Here is a 15,591-nt window from a genome sequence, read left to right on the forward strand (position 1 = left end):
GAGGAGGCAGAAATCCTTAATAAATAAATAAATTAAAAAAAATCTGACGGTTCTTTATCCCATAATAGGGGAGAATAACTTCCCTACCTAGGTCTCATGGAGTGGGACTTCAGCTAGACACTAGAGAACAAACACCTTTGTTTGTTACTAATGCACAGGTCATAGATTTTGCAACACATTCTAAATTCCAAAGTTGATTCATCAGACATGGGGATAGCTAGACTGAAGATAAAGCATGTCTGATATAACCATGCATCTACTGATTTGTGGCGTTCAAACAGAACACTGGTAAGAGTTCTGTTGCCTGGAACGAACATTGAAATCTAGCCAATGCACTCACCAAGTTAGAGACACAGACATGTAACACACATCACTGTGTATGGAGATGATAATTTCACATTTATTACACCCTAATGCATAGATTACCAGAGCACTTCCAAGAAAACGTTTATTAAAGGGTTTTAAAAAGCAGTAAACACAGGAAGTCAGTGCACACATTCTTGAGTCTGCCCACTTGGGTTTTAATTAAAGCTCTACCATTTAGCATGCTCCTGCTTCAGTTCCTACAGAAGTGATTTATAGATGATTAGGTTGAATAGTGATGAGAATTATATGAGCTAAGGAACATAAAAGAGTTAGAACAATGCACACACCTCGCGGTTGTTCTTTGACTTCTGTCTGGTGGCAACATTTCTGAGTCTAACACTCAGCAGGGTTTTCCCATGTGTTTCTGTAGTGACAACACACTAATTGAACCGCCACAGAAGCAGATACCTTCTCTGTTCTCAAATCCCAGCCCAGGAAAGACATTTGTCATGACACTTTGTGTCCAGCACCTCTACCAATCTTGTTGAAAAGCTGGCTGATTGACTGAACGCGTCATTATGGAATTAACGGGAATCGTACGGATGCACGTGTATCTAGCACAGAAGCACTGGAGGCTGCCATCTGCCTTGCTGTTCCTCCACCTCCCTCATCCCATCCTCATCAACACAGCCTGAAGTCAGGTGTCTGGTAATAATCTAGGGACCAGGACAGCTTCATTGTATCGAACACTGTTCCTTCTCACAAAAAGCAGGATGAACTGTTGCCCACTTCCACTCTTTCTGCCTCCCACACTGCAGGAAAATAAAGCTCCCTAGATAGAAGAGCCTTCTAGTATGGATGCCAGACCGCACTCTGCAGACTGGGCCCTCCACAGCATGATGTCAGCAGGCAAATCACCTGGACTTGCCCTGTCTAATTTCCCAACCCACATTGCTGTGATGTTACTGTCCAGTAGACCCACTCACGGGGCTTTAAGGGGTAAAGTCATTGGGAAGTAAGGATGGGGAGATGCCAGATACTGGAGCTGTAGGGGTAGGATGCTATTCTCATAAATGACCATAGGATCATTTACCCATAGCTTGATCCTTGAAGCCTGAACATTGGATTTTTGTATTAAAAATATACATATTCAAAGGGGAAATGTACTGAAATACATTAAGTTACAAAGATAAGAAATGATGATAAATAATAGGCAACTTCTACACCAAAAAATGATGGAACGCAAAATTGTTTTTAGAATTGTTTAAAGAGCAAAATTGTTTAAAGAGCAATGACACTCAATCAGCTGTGTTTAGTCATAAGGCTAAAATGGATGGAGCTTGCAGAACAGAAATGAGAAAAGTAGGTCATATTTTGAGCTCTGTCTACTCAAAAGAAAAACAATGTGTAAAAAAATAAGCTGTATTCACCACTAGACTGCCCCATTTGCCATGACCTACAGTTTATCTTGAGAGTTCTGGGTAGAGTCAGACAGCGAGATCATTCTCAAATCCACACTGAGCTTCCTCCAACAACCTGCACGATTCTTTTCCTTTCCCTGCTCAAGACCAATCGCACGTGGCACCAGCTCTGAAGGTGAAGTTACCCAAATCAACAGCTACAGCCCAACAAAGGGATGAGGAGGGTAAATAACCACTACAAACAAGCCCAGTGCTCTCCCTGCCCCTCACTACTGCAGGAGGGGGACCCTTGGTGCTCATCACTTACTGGGTGGCAAGTCTCTCACCCACCGTTCCAAGAGATCATTTGGGTCTTAAAGGGAAATATTACTTATTCCTGAAGATGCTTTGGTAAGGGGCTCACACAGATCCTATCTGAACCCAGAGCGGAGGCTTCAAGCTGCATTCCCATAGGCCTCCACTGACACAACCAGGCACTGTGCTTCTAAAAGCAAAATCAGTGGGGCTGCTTTAAAGACTTGCAGCACCACAGGGGCGGGGTTAGGTGGCACCAAGGAAGAATGAAAGGAGGATGAGCTTGCCTAAGCTCAGGGACAGGGGTAGCCAAGACAAAGGATTAGTGAGTTGGCTTTGCAGTGTCTGCTGATGTAGGACATGCCACCATTATCCACCATTATCTAAAAGTAACAGAGGACTCGGTGCGTGAGCGTGTGAAGAATGTTCTAAGAACTTAAGAGTGTGGCAGTTTAAAAGTGAAACAAAAACGAACAAAATCTTAAGTTAAATGGGAGAGAGGCAGCAACGCCTGATGGTGGCAGGATCCCAACAGGGTTCAGGATCAGATGACAACAGCCCCGACAACTGTCAGTCGTGTGTGGACAAGGCTATGTCTCCTTCCCAGGCAGAGAAGAATGGGTAGTCATCATGAGAAGAAACTAGGGCAAAGGTCCCACAAAAACACGGGATTATATCCAATAATAAAGTCTCTAAATCTATTATCCCAACTCATTCAAGTGATATAAAAACCCAGACACAAAACGAGGAAAAACACACTCAAATGATGACTCAGAGATCACTTTCAGTCCAATTTGAATCAAACCAAGCAAGAAAGAGCAAGCTGTCTAGGAAAATAAATGTGTACACGATGAGAATGTTCCCACAGCCAGCAAATCCCCTGGTAAGAGGATCCGAAGGGTTCCTGTCACCTAAGACCCCTGTTTTATGCCAAAGAAACCTACAGCCAGATTGTGGCCATGTCTGAGAAACATAACTCAGTCACACATCATCTGGGGGGGGTCAGTACTTAAAACATGCTTCACCGTAAGGATGGTACCCGGCTGTTTTAGATTAACACTGCCGCACTTCTTCATAAACTTTCCTTTTCTGTGCAGTAGTGAGCTGATCTTAGCTGGGATTCAAAGAAGAAACAAGCATTTAATGAAGCTATACGCCAAGGAGCCTAGAGAATTGGGGGACCACTTGTTCACAGTGTAGAAGGCCCATCTCAAGGTCCATCTCCACAGGCCAGTCTCTGTAAGAGGTGAGGGCCACGGCCCAGGTTAAAAGCTCTACCGCTTTCTCAAACCAATACTTCTCTGTGGGCAATGGCCTTCATAATCACGAGTAAGCCCCTGTCAGTTTTAAGACAAGAAAAAGAACAACGAAGTAGAAAAGAGTAGGAATGGGGAGAGCAAGTGGGAGAAGTAAGAGATAAGAAGGTAGGGGCAGTGGAGGAAATGAAGACATCGGGGAAGGCGCTCCATGCTCTCAGGGACCATGAGGTCCACCCTAGTGCTCTAGTCTTTTCTTCCCCTTAGGGAGAAATGGAGCCCAACTCATCTGGAGGCCTTACCTGGATGAGCTCGTCCAGTTCGGTGGAGTTGATGCAGGCATGATCGGTTATGAAGTTCTGTTTCTTGATCACGATGGTGGTCCTCTGGGAAATCTCCTGAGGCTGCTCCAGCGCCTTGAACACAGTGGCTCCAATGATCAGGTAGAGGACAACCACCAGGAAAATCGTGGAGACCGTCTTCCATTTCATAACATTAATGGTCGTGTCACTCTCCACGCGGGAAGCAAGCACGGTGGGTTTGGCGGAGAAGGAGAGCCTCGGTTTGGAGTTCTGAGCGGCAGACTTGGGATCCAGCAAGTCAGGGGCCGCCACTGACAACAACAGAGAATTTGGGTTAGGCTAGAGGAGTCTGGATGCAAGGGGCTAGCTGCTTCTTTAGGGGTCAGCCGGGGCTGGCAGACCCAGGCACTCTCCTAATGGGAGCTGAAGAACCTCACCCAGCAGCCTTTTCTAAACACTTCCAGACCATTTATAGGTTCAAGGGAGGGGGCAGGGCTTCTGCTCTCTGCTGCCATTGGAGTGCCAGGTGGATGGAAAAAAACATGGGTCAGACCAAAAAGTTAAAATAAAAGAATGCCTGAGGGGGTTCCTCATTAATTCCAAGATTTGTTTCTGCCCGTGATTATGTATATGTCAGTGAAGATGTCCTAAGCTCCCAAGGTCTGATGGTACTAAACAGGATCTCTGATCACGAGGAAGGCTCATGGCTCACTCCTGCACATCAGACCTTTATGCTGTAAGCAATCAGAGTAAAGAATGCTCGCTACTTGGGTTTTCAAAATTCTTACAGTCGGGATGGTGATCAGTATGGTTCAAACAGCCTTCCTATTTGTATGCTGGGAACGCACCTCTTAGCCCATCTTCCAAAGTGAACACATTGGGAAACACTCTGCCGTCGCTGGTATGTTTAAAACACAAAAGTTATTGATAACTCTTGAGCCACAACAGCCAAGACCGAACCAAGTCCCTCTACGGCTCCAGCAAAAGCAAGAAGCAAGAAACCTAGCACGTTGGCTCACGCCCTAGATCCACCATGCTCTGCCCAAGGCTAATTGCCCCATTAGAGCTCCCAGATACTGAGAGGTGACTTCAAGTCCATCTATTATTTATCCAAGCTCTTCAAAATCATCATTAATGGGTTTCATTTTAGAAAATACAAAAGCTACTCGATGGCCACTTGTGGATGGGAAAAATAAGCCATCCACCACCGAACATTTGATTGAAGAGGCAAGAGTGAACTAATACGGCTTAACAGAATGGTCAAAAAAATGGAGGCTTAAACACCAACATGAATCACTTATAAAAGAAAGCCAGATTGCTGCCATGTGTATAATATAGGTTTCATAAAATGATAACATAACCTACAATTTACTTTTCAGTACGCAAATGAAAATCCCTATGGAATTGCACCCTACAGCTTCTGAAATTATTCTAGGGTACTAATTACTTTAGGATTCGTAAAGAGCAGCAGTTTACACGCCGCTACCGCTACCTAGCCTGTCTTCTCTAACCCTGTGTGTAAATGTAGGCTATCACAGAGTGAGATCCTAAAGTAAGTACATCTCCAGTTGCCCATCAAAAAGACACAAAAACAAAGCTATCCGATACACTAGACGAAGGGGGGGGGCTGTGAAATGAAGGCAGATGATGTCTCAAGCAGCCAAGCTCATGGTAAGTTCTGACTTTGAAGAGATGAAATCAGAGCAGACATGGGGATACAGCACCCCCCCCCAACACCGGCAGCAGCTCTTCATGGGGACTCCAGAGGGTCCTCACCAGCTTCCTAAGCGAGGTTCAACCCTCCACCCTCAAGTGTGAGCGCCTCCTTCGCCACCCAGGCACCTGTTCTGAATAAAGTCACCGACTGGAAAGTACCTTTCCTATGTTGGTAAGGGTGATGCCACTCAAAAGAAGCCCTTCAGCAGGTGTTAACTGTTTGGATTTTTACAATCTGATAGAAGTGTGCTTGCTGCAGTCCAAGATCACTATCACCTGTAGCGACTCCAGCCCTCCCCACCCTGTCTCTGCCGCTCAGAATCTGCCTGAAAAAAAAATCTAAAATTGAGCCATCTTTTGACTTAAAAACCAGAACACAACAGAGAGATACTGCACCACCTCTTTAACCAGAAAGTCCTATCCCTACCCCCACTCCAGGGCACTGATTTTTCACCCTAGGGCAGCTTTCTGATTGAGAGAATTATAAACCACCACCCTTTACCCAGCTCCAGCCTGAAATCCCACCAAGATATTGTCATGATACACCTTAAGAGAGAGTGAAAGACAGAGACAGAGAGAGAGAGAGAGAGAGAGAGAGAACAAATAAGGTAATATTAGATATTTCTCTCTCCCCCACCTCTCTCTCCGTGTGTGTGTGTTTCTGTGTGTGTGTGTGTGTGTGTGTGTGTGTGTGTTAGGCTGATAAATTTCCTGAAGGAGTTTAATTCTTTTAAGCTGTGGCCTTATATTTAATTAGCAGAAATATATAATGCACAATTGGCAGACTGAGTGGACAGAAGCTGGTAGATTACAAAATAAATATTTAAAACAAGCAGAAAGCAAAATGCACCCTTTCCTCCCCAGCTAGGTAGGCACTGTGGAGTTCCTCACCTCCACCTTTTGGTGATAGTGGAGAGGACAAGAAGCTGGCTGCTCACACACCCTCAACACCATCACTACCTCTCCCCTCCCACAGCGTTCTCCTCAGCGCACTCCTGGTCTGGAGTCCTCACCTGGCATACACCTCTTGCGCTGGCCTCTAGTGCACCCCCACCCCCCACCCCCCGCAAACAGCAGCAGAAGCGAGCTTTTTATTTTATTTCCCCCAGCACCACTGCGTGTCCTCCATGCCATGGGCAACAAGTGTGATTAAGGCCACCTTGCAACCTGCCTGCCAATTACTCTCCAGGGCTGACCCTCCTCTCTAGAAACTGTCTTAAGATGCGCCAAATCTACACCCAAGGGAGGCAAACGCAAAAACCCTAGGCACCGGCTGAAGAGCAGAAGACGGGGCCAGGAGAGGATCCGTGCTGGGGTTGAGCGCCAAGCCCGGATCACATCCAACCCACGGAATGGAAAGGAAAATGAGGAGCCACGGAACCTGCGCCGCCCTCCCCGGAGAGCGCGCGGCTGGGGTGGGTGCCCGGGGGTCTCACCTCCTGCGGTATAGCCGGGTCTCTCCCGCGAGGCGCTGGCAAGCATGAGGCATGCAGCATTCAAAATGTTTTTTTTTTTTTTTAACACAGACGTGATGGTTTTATTTTTTTTCTTTCTCTCTCTCTCTCTCTCTCTCTCTCTCTCTCTTTTTCTTTTCTTTTCTTTCTTTCTTTCTTTTTTTTTTTTTTTTTTACTAACACGCCATTGTACTCACTCCTTATTCCAAGACGGGCTGCGCGCTCCGAGCTGCACGGGCAGGCATTTTCCCCGGCTTTGTTTTACAAGGTGGGGAGAGCGGTGCTGGAGGCGGGAGGGGGGGGGGAGCGTGAGAAGAAACGAAATCGCGGGAAGGAGGGGACACCAGCGGCGGCAGACTGGGCAGAGGGCGAGGCCGAGGCCAAGTTGGGATCGGACGCGGCCGCCCCCGCGCGTGTTGGGTCACCCCGACTGCGCGGCCGCCTGGAGTCCCGCTCGGGCCCTGGGTGCGCTCGGCCGGTGGCTCCGCGCTGCCCCTGGGCTCGGCGTGGAGGTGATTACTGCAGCCCGCGCGGCCGAGCGCCCGGGTGTCTTTGTGCCGCGGCCCCGCGCAGCCCCTCTCCGCATGTCTTTGTGCGGCGCCCCGCCTGGGCCGAGCCCCGCCGGGCGCCCGCAAGGGGGGGTGTGGCCCGGGGTGGCCCGCTCGGCCTCGCAGTTCCACTCTCCCCTAGCCTAGCCGCTCTTCCCTCCTTTCCGAACTCCCTCCTCCTGCCCCTGTGGTGTCCCCGCCCGGGCTCGCCTCCCCGCACCCCCCCTCCCAGCCCTATGCGTCGACCCAGCTGCCAATACGTCCTCCCCGTGGCACCCTCGGCCTGCCTCCCGCCTGGGAGCAACAAGAGCCTCACCTGCACCCATTATCCAGCGTCCCACTGCCACCTCCTGCTCTAGCTGTCATGCATGCTTCTTCCACAGGACTCCAAGCCATGCCTTCCCGAGTCTGGGTGTCACGAAAGACCCCAGATCCCTACAGGTGAGTATCTTCCTCACTAGCGCCCCTCCAACCAGGGTGGCACAGATACACCGTCCAGCTGATGCCCTGTGAGCCTCAGAGTGACAGCAGCATGGAGATGCAGGGTCTTTGGGGCTACACTGGCGAGGGGATAAAGGAATAGTCACTGAGCTCTTGGGGCTACTTGATTTGGGCCTGGGATTCCTGACTCAGAAAGGAACTGTTCGCCAGAGCCAAAGGAGAATGGAGGAAAACAGACTGCTTTCTCTGGGACAACCCGCTACACCACCCCCACCCCAAGCCTGGGACCAAGGATGCTGAATTTTTGTGGGTGTGGGCAGATGTTGAGGGCGGGAAGACAGCCGCCCTCGGGCTGAACTTGCTCACTGTCCCCCTCCCCAAAACCCATAGAAACCCCAGACTGGTAGGCAGCAATTCTACCCAGCCTCCCAGAGTGCAGAGCCTCAGCTGTTGAACTCTTGGTGACAGGATTGATTTGAAAGAGAACTGGCCAAGGAAGGGATAGAGACTGGATGCTATCTGGGCTCTGTGGAAGAATTTCAGTTCTTTAAACTGCCCTCCCGGAAGGCACTCCACTGTGCCATCAGGAAGCCCAAGCTGACCACCACCTTCTGCTCTCATCACTATGCTTCCCAAAGCCACTGTTTCCCCAGGTACATGTAGGAAGTCACCGACCCAGGGGTAGCTGTAACATGAACCTCATAAACCATTTACAAGACGCTCTCCAATATCAACGATTTTTTGTTTTATTTTTTTTTATTCCAGAATAATCCCCGCACCTGTTCCCTCCATTATAATAAAGAGTCCATCTTGCTTCAAGTTAAGCACCTTTTTCTTTACTTCTGATCTCAAAAGTACCAGAAGTCATTTTTTAAAAAATTAGTCTGATCTTACCAGCAGACTTGGACCTTTCTGGAATTTCTGGGTTCATGCTGTTGCTTCACATGACCACAGGCCTTTCTGGGTCCCGTGGCCCTCTCTTGAGGTTTCTCCTAACACCTTCCCTCCTCACACCTTACAGGACTGAGGGGGTACATAGGCAGAGTTCTGTACACCTGTGTGCAAAAGTGCTTGCACGAACGGGGCTGTGTGTCATTTTAGAGGCTTGGTTCACACAGTTCCAGGATCTTGCAAATCCCTCTGGAATCCCAGAGCAGCTACAGCACAGCGGAAGCTTGAGCCACAATTTCATCAACTCCAGGAAGTCTCTTCTGTTCCTGCATGGGTGACACCCACCTACACGTCTAGCGTAATCTGGAGCTAACTCCACGGATAAAGGATAAACCGTCTTCACGGCAGCCCTAAGATTCCAGATTAGCATTCAGTAAGAACTTTCACACTGGATGAGGCTTCCAGAGAGTCCTAGTCTGGTGGCTCGCCCTTTGTTTGTTTGTTTGTCAGCTTCGCCTTGTCTCAGCGCTACCTTGTGGGCTCCGGGAGGGCTGACCATGTCCCCTAACACAAAGGACTAGCGAGAGACGGGTGCTGAGTTCAGGACTGCTGGCACAGACATTTTCATTCTCCTGGTCTTTCTTCAAACATGCAGAGCAAGGATACCCAACTCATACAGGGAATGGGGCAAACTCTCCAACTTGAAATAATTTTTCCGTGCACAGCCATTTTGCTGCCCACACTAAATGGCCCCAGGCAAGCCTTTCTTTCACTCCATTTCTCCCTCCTCCCTTCCATTCTTTACCTTCCCTAATTTGTTCCAAACCCTGGTCATCCTCTTCCCCTGCTGGGTCTATCCATGCCTTGCCTCGACTGGTCTCTGTCAAATAAGTGCGTGCTGGCTACACTGCAGCCCTGTGCGCATGCTTCCCATTGCCGCCCCTGTGCGCATGCTTCCCATTGGCGCCCCTGTGCGCATGCTTCCAGGGCTCCTTTCTCCCCCACTTGCAGGCTTTAAGGCGCACCACCAATCCCAATGGATTCCGTTCTCCCTGTCAGTTCATTGGCATCCTCTATCTGCAGGGTGCATTGGCTGATGTGGGGGGGGGGGGGGTATAGGGGGATGGGGGCGGGAGAGCTGGCTCAACAGCTAAGAGCATTTGCTGTTTTCGAACAGGACCCAAGTCCAGATCCCAGCACCTACATGGTGACTCACAACCATCTGTAACTCCAGTTCCAAGACTCCCAAGGCCCTCTTCTGACCTCCAGGGGTACTATGCAAACCGGGTGCACATAAATACATGTAAGCAAACACTCACACTCATGACGCTCTCTGAAAACAAGACAGAAAATCAGAAAGGGAAGACTCTAAACCATATCAGTGAGATTTAATCCAACAAGCTAAAAGCTAATCTCCACAAATAATCAGAAGGGATCACAAAAGCACCCAAGTCCCTGGTTGACTCTAGCCTCCTCCCCACAGCAGCCCCTCAGTCCTCCTGCAGCACCCCTGCCCCTTTAAGCAACTTTGTATGACAAAAACATGCATAAGAGTGTTTGAAATAAGAGGAAGAAGACCAGATTGTGTGTCGCTCAAACTAGAGAAACAAGGAAACGGGTTGGATTGTTTTATTAACAATGTGCACACCAACCTCATCAGAAGTGTAATGGAAGGGTCAGAATTGCTTGCCTCATGTAGCAGGGATTCTAAATGCACAAGAAAATTCCAAATACATGGTGGAAAGATGGGGCTCCCACCGAGCCTCCTTCTGGCCCTTTCAGAATATATACAGTGATTCCCACTTGCAGCCTGAACTCAGAACTTCAGTCTCGTGTTAATTTTCCTCTTTTTGATCTTGGCCTACTTGAGATGCCCTAGTGGGGGAAAAATAAGAAATGAGCATGCTTCTGTTTTTCATTATTTTGAGCACATCAAAAGAATTCTGTGAGCATCCTACCTCCACAGCTTCCGAATTGTGCACATCTTTCTGATGGTCAGTTTCCCGATCTACAAAACAGGGAGCATTCACTGCACTCACAAGAGAAGGGTGGAAGAGCCAGGTGAGATGCCATTCACAATGTCACCTTCACCTTCCTATAACGGAATACTTGAGGTGACTAACCTAGAAAGAGAAAAGGCTTATATTGTCCTATAATTCTGAAGGTCCCATTTTATGGGACTCTAACCTGGGCAGTGTATCAAGAAGATGGAGGTGCCATAGTCACATGACTTAAATCATAAATAAAGAAGCCAAAGGGAGAAGCCTGGGGAGCCGGAGTCTCACAAATTCCTTTTGAGCCAACCTTCCAATGACCTAAGACTTTCCTTCAGGCCCCACTACCTGCAAGTCCACAGCACTTCCAGATACTGCCACACTGAGATCTTAGCCTTCCACGCTGGAGCCTTAGGAAGACCTTCTGGATCTAAACACTGGCATCATTTACATGTTTAATATGATAATTTACCAATTAGACTAAACACATGAAAACGGGAGTTTTTGACGAAGCCAGATCACCAACAAATTCCAACTCCATAATATATTTTGTCATTTATTTAATCTTCTAGGAAACACCATTCTAAAGATAGGAGGAAGAGTAAAGCATACAGGTCAAATAGTCACAGAGTGCCTGCTACACCCTGAGCAGTTCCATAGACATAGCGAGCACTCTGTCTTCAGGATGGCTTGGTCTAAAGAGGGTAGGTCTATGTGAACACACGTGTAATGTTTCAGGACACGTCACTGAGAAAGCTGAAGAGCACTGTGGCCGTGTTTTAGGTTGAAAGCTCAGAGAAGGCCTCTTGGAGGGAGTGAGCCTATGTATGAGGAAGTAGCAAATGCAAGGAAGGATCTTCCCCAACAGAAGGGCTTGCCAAAGGCCTGTGGTGGGAGACAGCTGGGAGAACCTGGGGAGCTCCGAGAGTCGTGGCAGGTGGGGGATTTTTTGTGTGGTAATGAAGTAATAAGGGCGGCAGGGCTGCGTTCTCAGCACCCCCGGCCGCCTGCCCGGCTAGCTTATGCCCAAAATAATTGCACAGACACTGTATTCTTTTAATCACTGCTTGGCCCATTCTCTTCTAGGCTAATTCTCACATATTAATTTAGCCCATTTCTAATCATCTGTGTATGGCACCCCAAGGTGCGCTTACCGGGAAGATTCTAGCCTATGTCCATCCTGGGTCGGAGCTTCATCCCAGGAGCAGGGCATGGCGTCTCTCTCAGGCGTCTTCTCCCAAGAGGAGAGCTGTCGAGACTCTGACCTCACTTCCTCTTCCTCCCAGCGTTCTGTCCTGTCTACTCCTCCCACCTATCCTCTAACCAATAAAATGGGCCAGGGCAGTGCCTTTATTAGCCAATGACCTTCCTCCATCATTTCCCCTTTTTCGGTTTAAACAAAAAAAAAGGCTTTAACATAGCAAAATTACATATAACAAAACAGTTATCAAGTAAAAGTTACAATAATCTTTATCATAACTAAGGAAAACTATAACTATAACTATTCTTAACTCCATCAAAGACTCCAGAAAGATATAATATTACCTAAGTAAACAAGAACTAAGAAACTTCAAACTCTAGAAATGACAAAGACATCTCTCTGCTTGGACAGTCACCCAAAGTTCTTTTGTACCGTTGGGGCATCCATCTTCAGCCTTCAGGCCCATGGTATCCAGCAGACATTTCCATAAAGCAGGAAAATTCAAAGTCAGTTCAGTCACTATCTGTTGTGTCCTGCAGAATGTCTCGCAGACTCTTTCAAAATGAATCAGGATCCCCGAAAGATCATCTCACCTTAGGCAAGTTCAGTAGTCCTCTCTCTGCGGGTTCTCTGTGTCCAGTTTATGCAATAGTCCAGGCAAGAGCAGTTGCTTGCCCAAATGGCTATCAAAACTCCATAACGAGCCTCTTCGATGCCCATCTTCCTCTTGAAGTAGATTGGTGCTGCCAGGAGCAGAGTGTCTCATTGTCATGAAAAGTCCTCAGTTATTAAAACATTAAATGTCCTATTCTGTAATCTTTGAAAGACATGAAGAATGTCTATCTAAAATATATCTCTATATATCTAGAAAATCTAACAACATGACTACAAGCTTTACTATTATCAATGATTATCCATTAACAACCTATATTTCTTAATTATACAGTACATATTTAAATGAACTACACAATCACAATACCTTAATCAAAATCAGAAACACTTATACATATAACAAAATTGACCATAAATCTCTATCAATAAAGCAAAATCTATACTAATGCAAATTATTCATACCTATATCATATCCCCCTTTAAATGTAAAAGAACGTTTATAAACCATATTTGGGAACATGGGCGCAGTTTTTTCTCTCCAAACTGCTTCCTGCTGAATGGGGGCGTCGTTAATTAGGTCTTTCACGGTATAACCTGTGTGTTAGCTTCATCTCAGTTGGCAGTTGAGCGAAGCAATTTTTTGAAGGCGTTCACACCAACCCTTCAGGAGGGCGTGGTCCATCATACCAAATCGGAATAGAAGAAATGAACAGCGTCTCATCCTCTGTGAAAACAAAATAAGAAACTCCTTTCCAAAGTATCATGTCCTTAGATCCAAATTTCAAATTCAAGGCATTTTCAAAATATCTATGTTGAATTAGTTCAGCAGCATTTATAAATAAATATCTTTTAGCATCTGTTGCTCCTTCCTCAGCGTTTAAATAATTTAAAGAGAGCATAATAGCATACAGTATCAAGATTCTCTGTGTATTTTCCATCTTTGTGCAGCTTTGTTTTAACCTCTATTTTGTTTATTTTTACTTTTAACTCTTTGCTTTTTGAGACAGGTTCTCTGTATCTTTGACCTGAAGTAACTCTGTAGACCAGGTTGTCTTTGAACTCTCAGAGATCCACCTGTCTCTGCCTCCCAGGCATTCGGGATTAAAGGTGTTTGCTACTACACCTTGAACTCACAGAGATCTGTTAGTCTCTGCCTTCTAGGCACTGGGATTAAAGGCGTGTGCTATCACACACAACAACTCTCTTTCTTTTTTGTTTTTTACTTTAAGAACTTCAACTTTTAGTCTGCATATATTTTTAACACACTTTAAACCATTCAGAAATTTTCTTTGTCTTTGAATCTCTCTTTACTGTATATCTCTCTTTTTCTGACCACACGAGCCTTTAAATTACTGAGCAATATGGGTAGGATTAAAGGCGTGGCTTTGCCAGCTAGATCCAGTCCATTCCTTAGCTTTCCAGCCTCATGGCGGATATACAGGCTGTAGCCATGTTTACTGCAACAACTGTATGGCATTTCAAGGTCCCTGCCAGCAAGTGAGCTACAACAGACAACACTCACGTCCTCTCTTGGTAGCCGGCCCTCCTGCCTTAAACAGTCAGAGTTTGCCCTGGCAGGATGGCCCAGAAAGCCAGCATTTTTAAACGGCGCAGCTTTTTTCCTGCTACGGCTGAAAACCGAAAAGCATGCGTTCAGCTTTTCGTCAACACCATTTAAGTGTTTCGTGGCAGGACCTCTTAATGAGCTGCAGGCTTTGCAGCTAAAGCTGAGTCAGGAAGCCTCTCTTAGATGAGGCGCTTGCTTGCCTCTAGCAAGCAGAGTAGAACCGAGAAATTGCTGCTACCAAGAAACCAGGCACAATGCTTTCATTTTGTTCTAGAATTACTTCCCAAGCTGTCTCAGGCTTTATGTGGAAGCAGTTGTCCACGTGGGCGCCATATGAAGTAATAAGGGCGGCAGGGCTGCGTTCTCAGCACCCCCGGCCGCCTGCCCGGCTAGCTTATGCCCAAAATAATTGCACAGACACTGTATTCTTTTAATCACTGCTTGGCCCATTCTCTTCTAGGCTAATTCTCACATATTAATTTAGCCCATTTCTAATCATCTGTGTATGGCACCCCAAGGTGCGCTTACCGGGAAGATTCTAGCCTATGTCCATCCTGGGTCGGAGCTTCATCCCAGGAGCAGGGCATGGCGTCTCTCTCAGGCGTCTTCTCCCAAGAGGAGAGCTGTCGAGACTCTGACCTCACTTCCTCTTCCTCCCAGCGTTCTGTCCTGTCTACTCCTCCCACCTATCCTCTAACCAATAAAATGGGCCAGGGCAGTGCCTTTATTAGCCAATGACCTTCCTCCATCATGGTAAGAGAGAATAGATGAGGCCTCCAAGAGGCATGCATCAAATGTCATAGACCTGCGTAGGCTATGACTTTAAGAAAGCAACCCTTCAAGGCCAGATGTCCATGCAAGCAACATATAGGATGAGGAGTCTCTAACATGAATTAGAGTCACCCGAAGGGGCTGGTAGACCCCACAGGCTTCTGCCACTCCCAGAGTTCTGCGAGTTTTGTCTTCGGTGAGACCCATTACTGGTTCCCAGGAACTACACTTTGGGAAGCATTGGACAAGAGATGAGATCCAGGCTTAGTCTGCCATGATAGTACCTGAGCATTGGGGCACTTTTCAGCAGTGTTAAGAAATATAACTCAACAACAGTGTGTCATAGTTGGGAGATGAGGGTCAACACCCACATGTGTCCATATCACAACTCAGTTCCAAAGAGTGACCTGAAAAGTCTTCGCTTTTCCCTTTTCAACACAGCGGTTCTGTATCAGTCTCTGCTCTGCTGCTGTGATGAAACACCAAAGCCAGGTACTGCAACTTATAGTAGGAAGGGGTTGTTTAAAGTTCAGAGGGTTAGAGTCCATTGCCCATTGAGGCAGGGAAACATAGTAGCAAGTGGCAGGCATGGCAGCTGAAACAGGAAGCTGAGAAGTCACATTCCCAACCATAAGCTGAAAGGAGAGAGAGAATGAACTAAAGGTAGCACGGAGTCTAAACTCTCAAAGCCACCCCAGTGACATACTTCCTCCAGCAAAGCCATGCTTAAACCTCTCCAAACAATGCCACCAACAGGGAACCAAGTGTTCAGATACTCAAGCCTATGGGGATTTCTCCCATTCAAAACAGAACCCGT

General features: G+C 47.1%; 1 protein-coding gene across 5 annotated transcripts in view; it reads right to left on the minus strand.

The window, feature by feature from the left end:
• The window catches only part of Kcnk2 (potassium two pore domain channel subfamily K member 2), a 188,220-nt gene that overhangs the window by 118,069 nt on the left and 54,560 nt on the right, over positions 1-15,591 (minus strand). The window contains exons 1-2 of one of the 5 annotated variants that reach the window (XM_041635440.1): positions 7,614-7,751; positions 3,580-3,890 (exon numbers count right to left, since the gene is read on the minus strand). In XM_041635440.1, coding sequence (XP_041491374.1) covers positions 3,580-3,890; positions 7,614-7,623 — 321 coding nt within the window. In that variant the 5' untranslated portion in view covers positions 7,624-7,751. Of the gene's footprint in view, positions 1-3,579; positions 3,891-6,731; positions 7,516-7,613; positions 7,752-15,591 lie in introns of those variants that run through there. The other 4 variants (XM_041635441.1, XM_041635437.1, XM_041635438.1 and 1 more) reach the window with 4 other exon arrangements.

The sequence above is a fragment of the Microtus oregoni genome, unplaced genomic scaffold (genome assembly GCF_018167655.1).
Source record: "Microtus oregoni isolate MIOR12 unplaced genomic scaffold, Mior012 000047F_ref0000412, whole genome shotgun sequence".
Lineage (NCBI taxonomy): Eukaryota > Metazoa > Chordata > Mammalia > Rodentia > Cricetidae > Microtus > Microtus oregoni.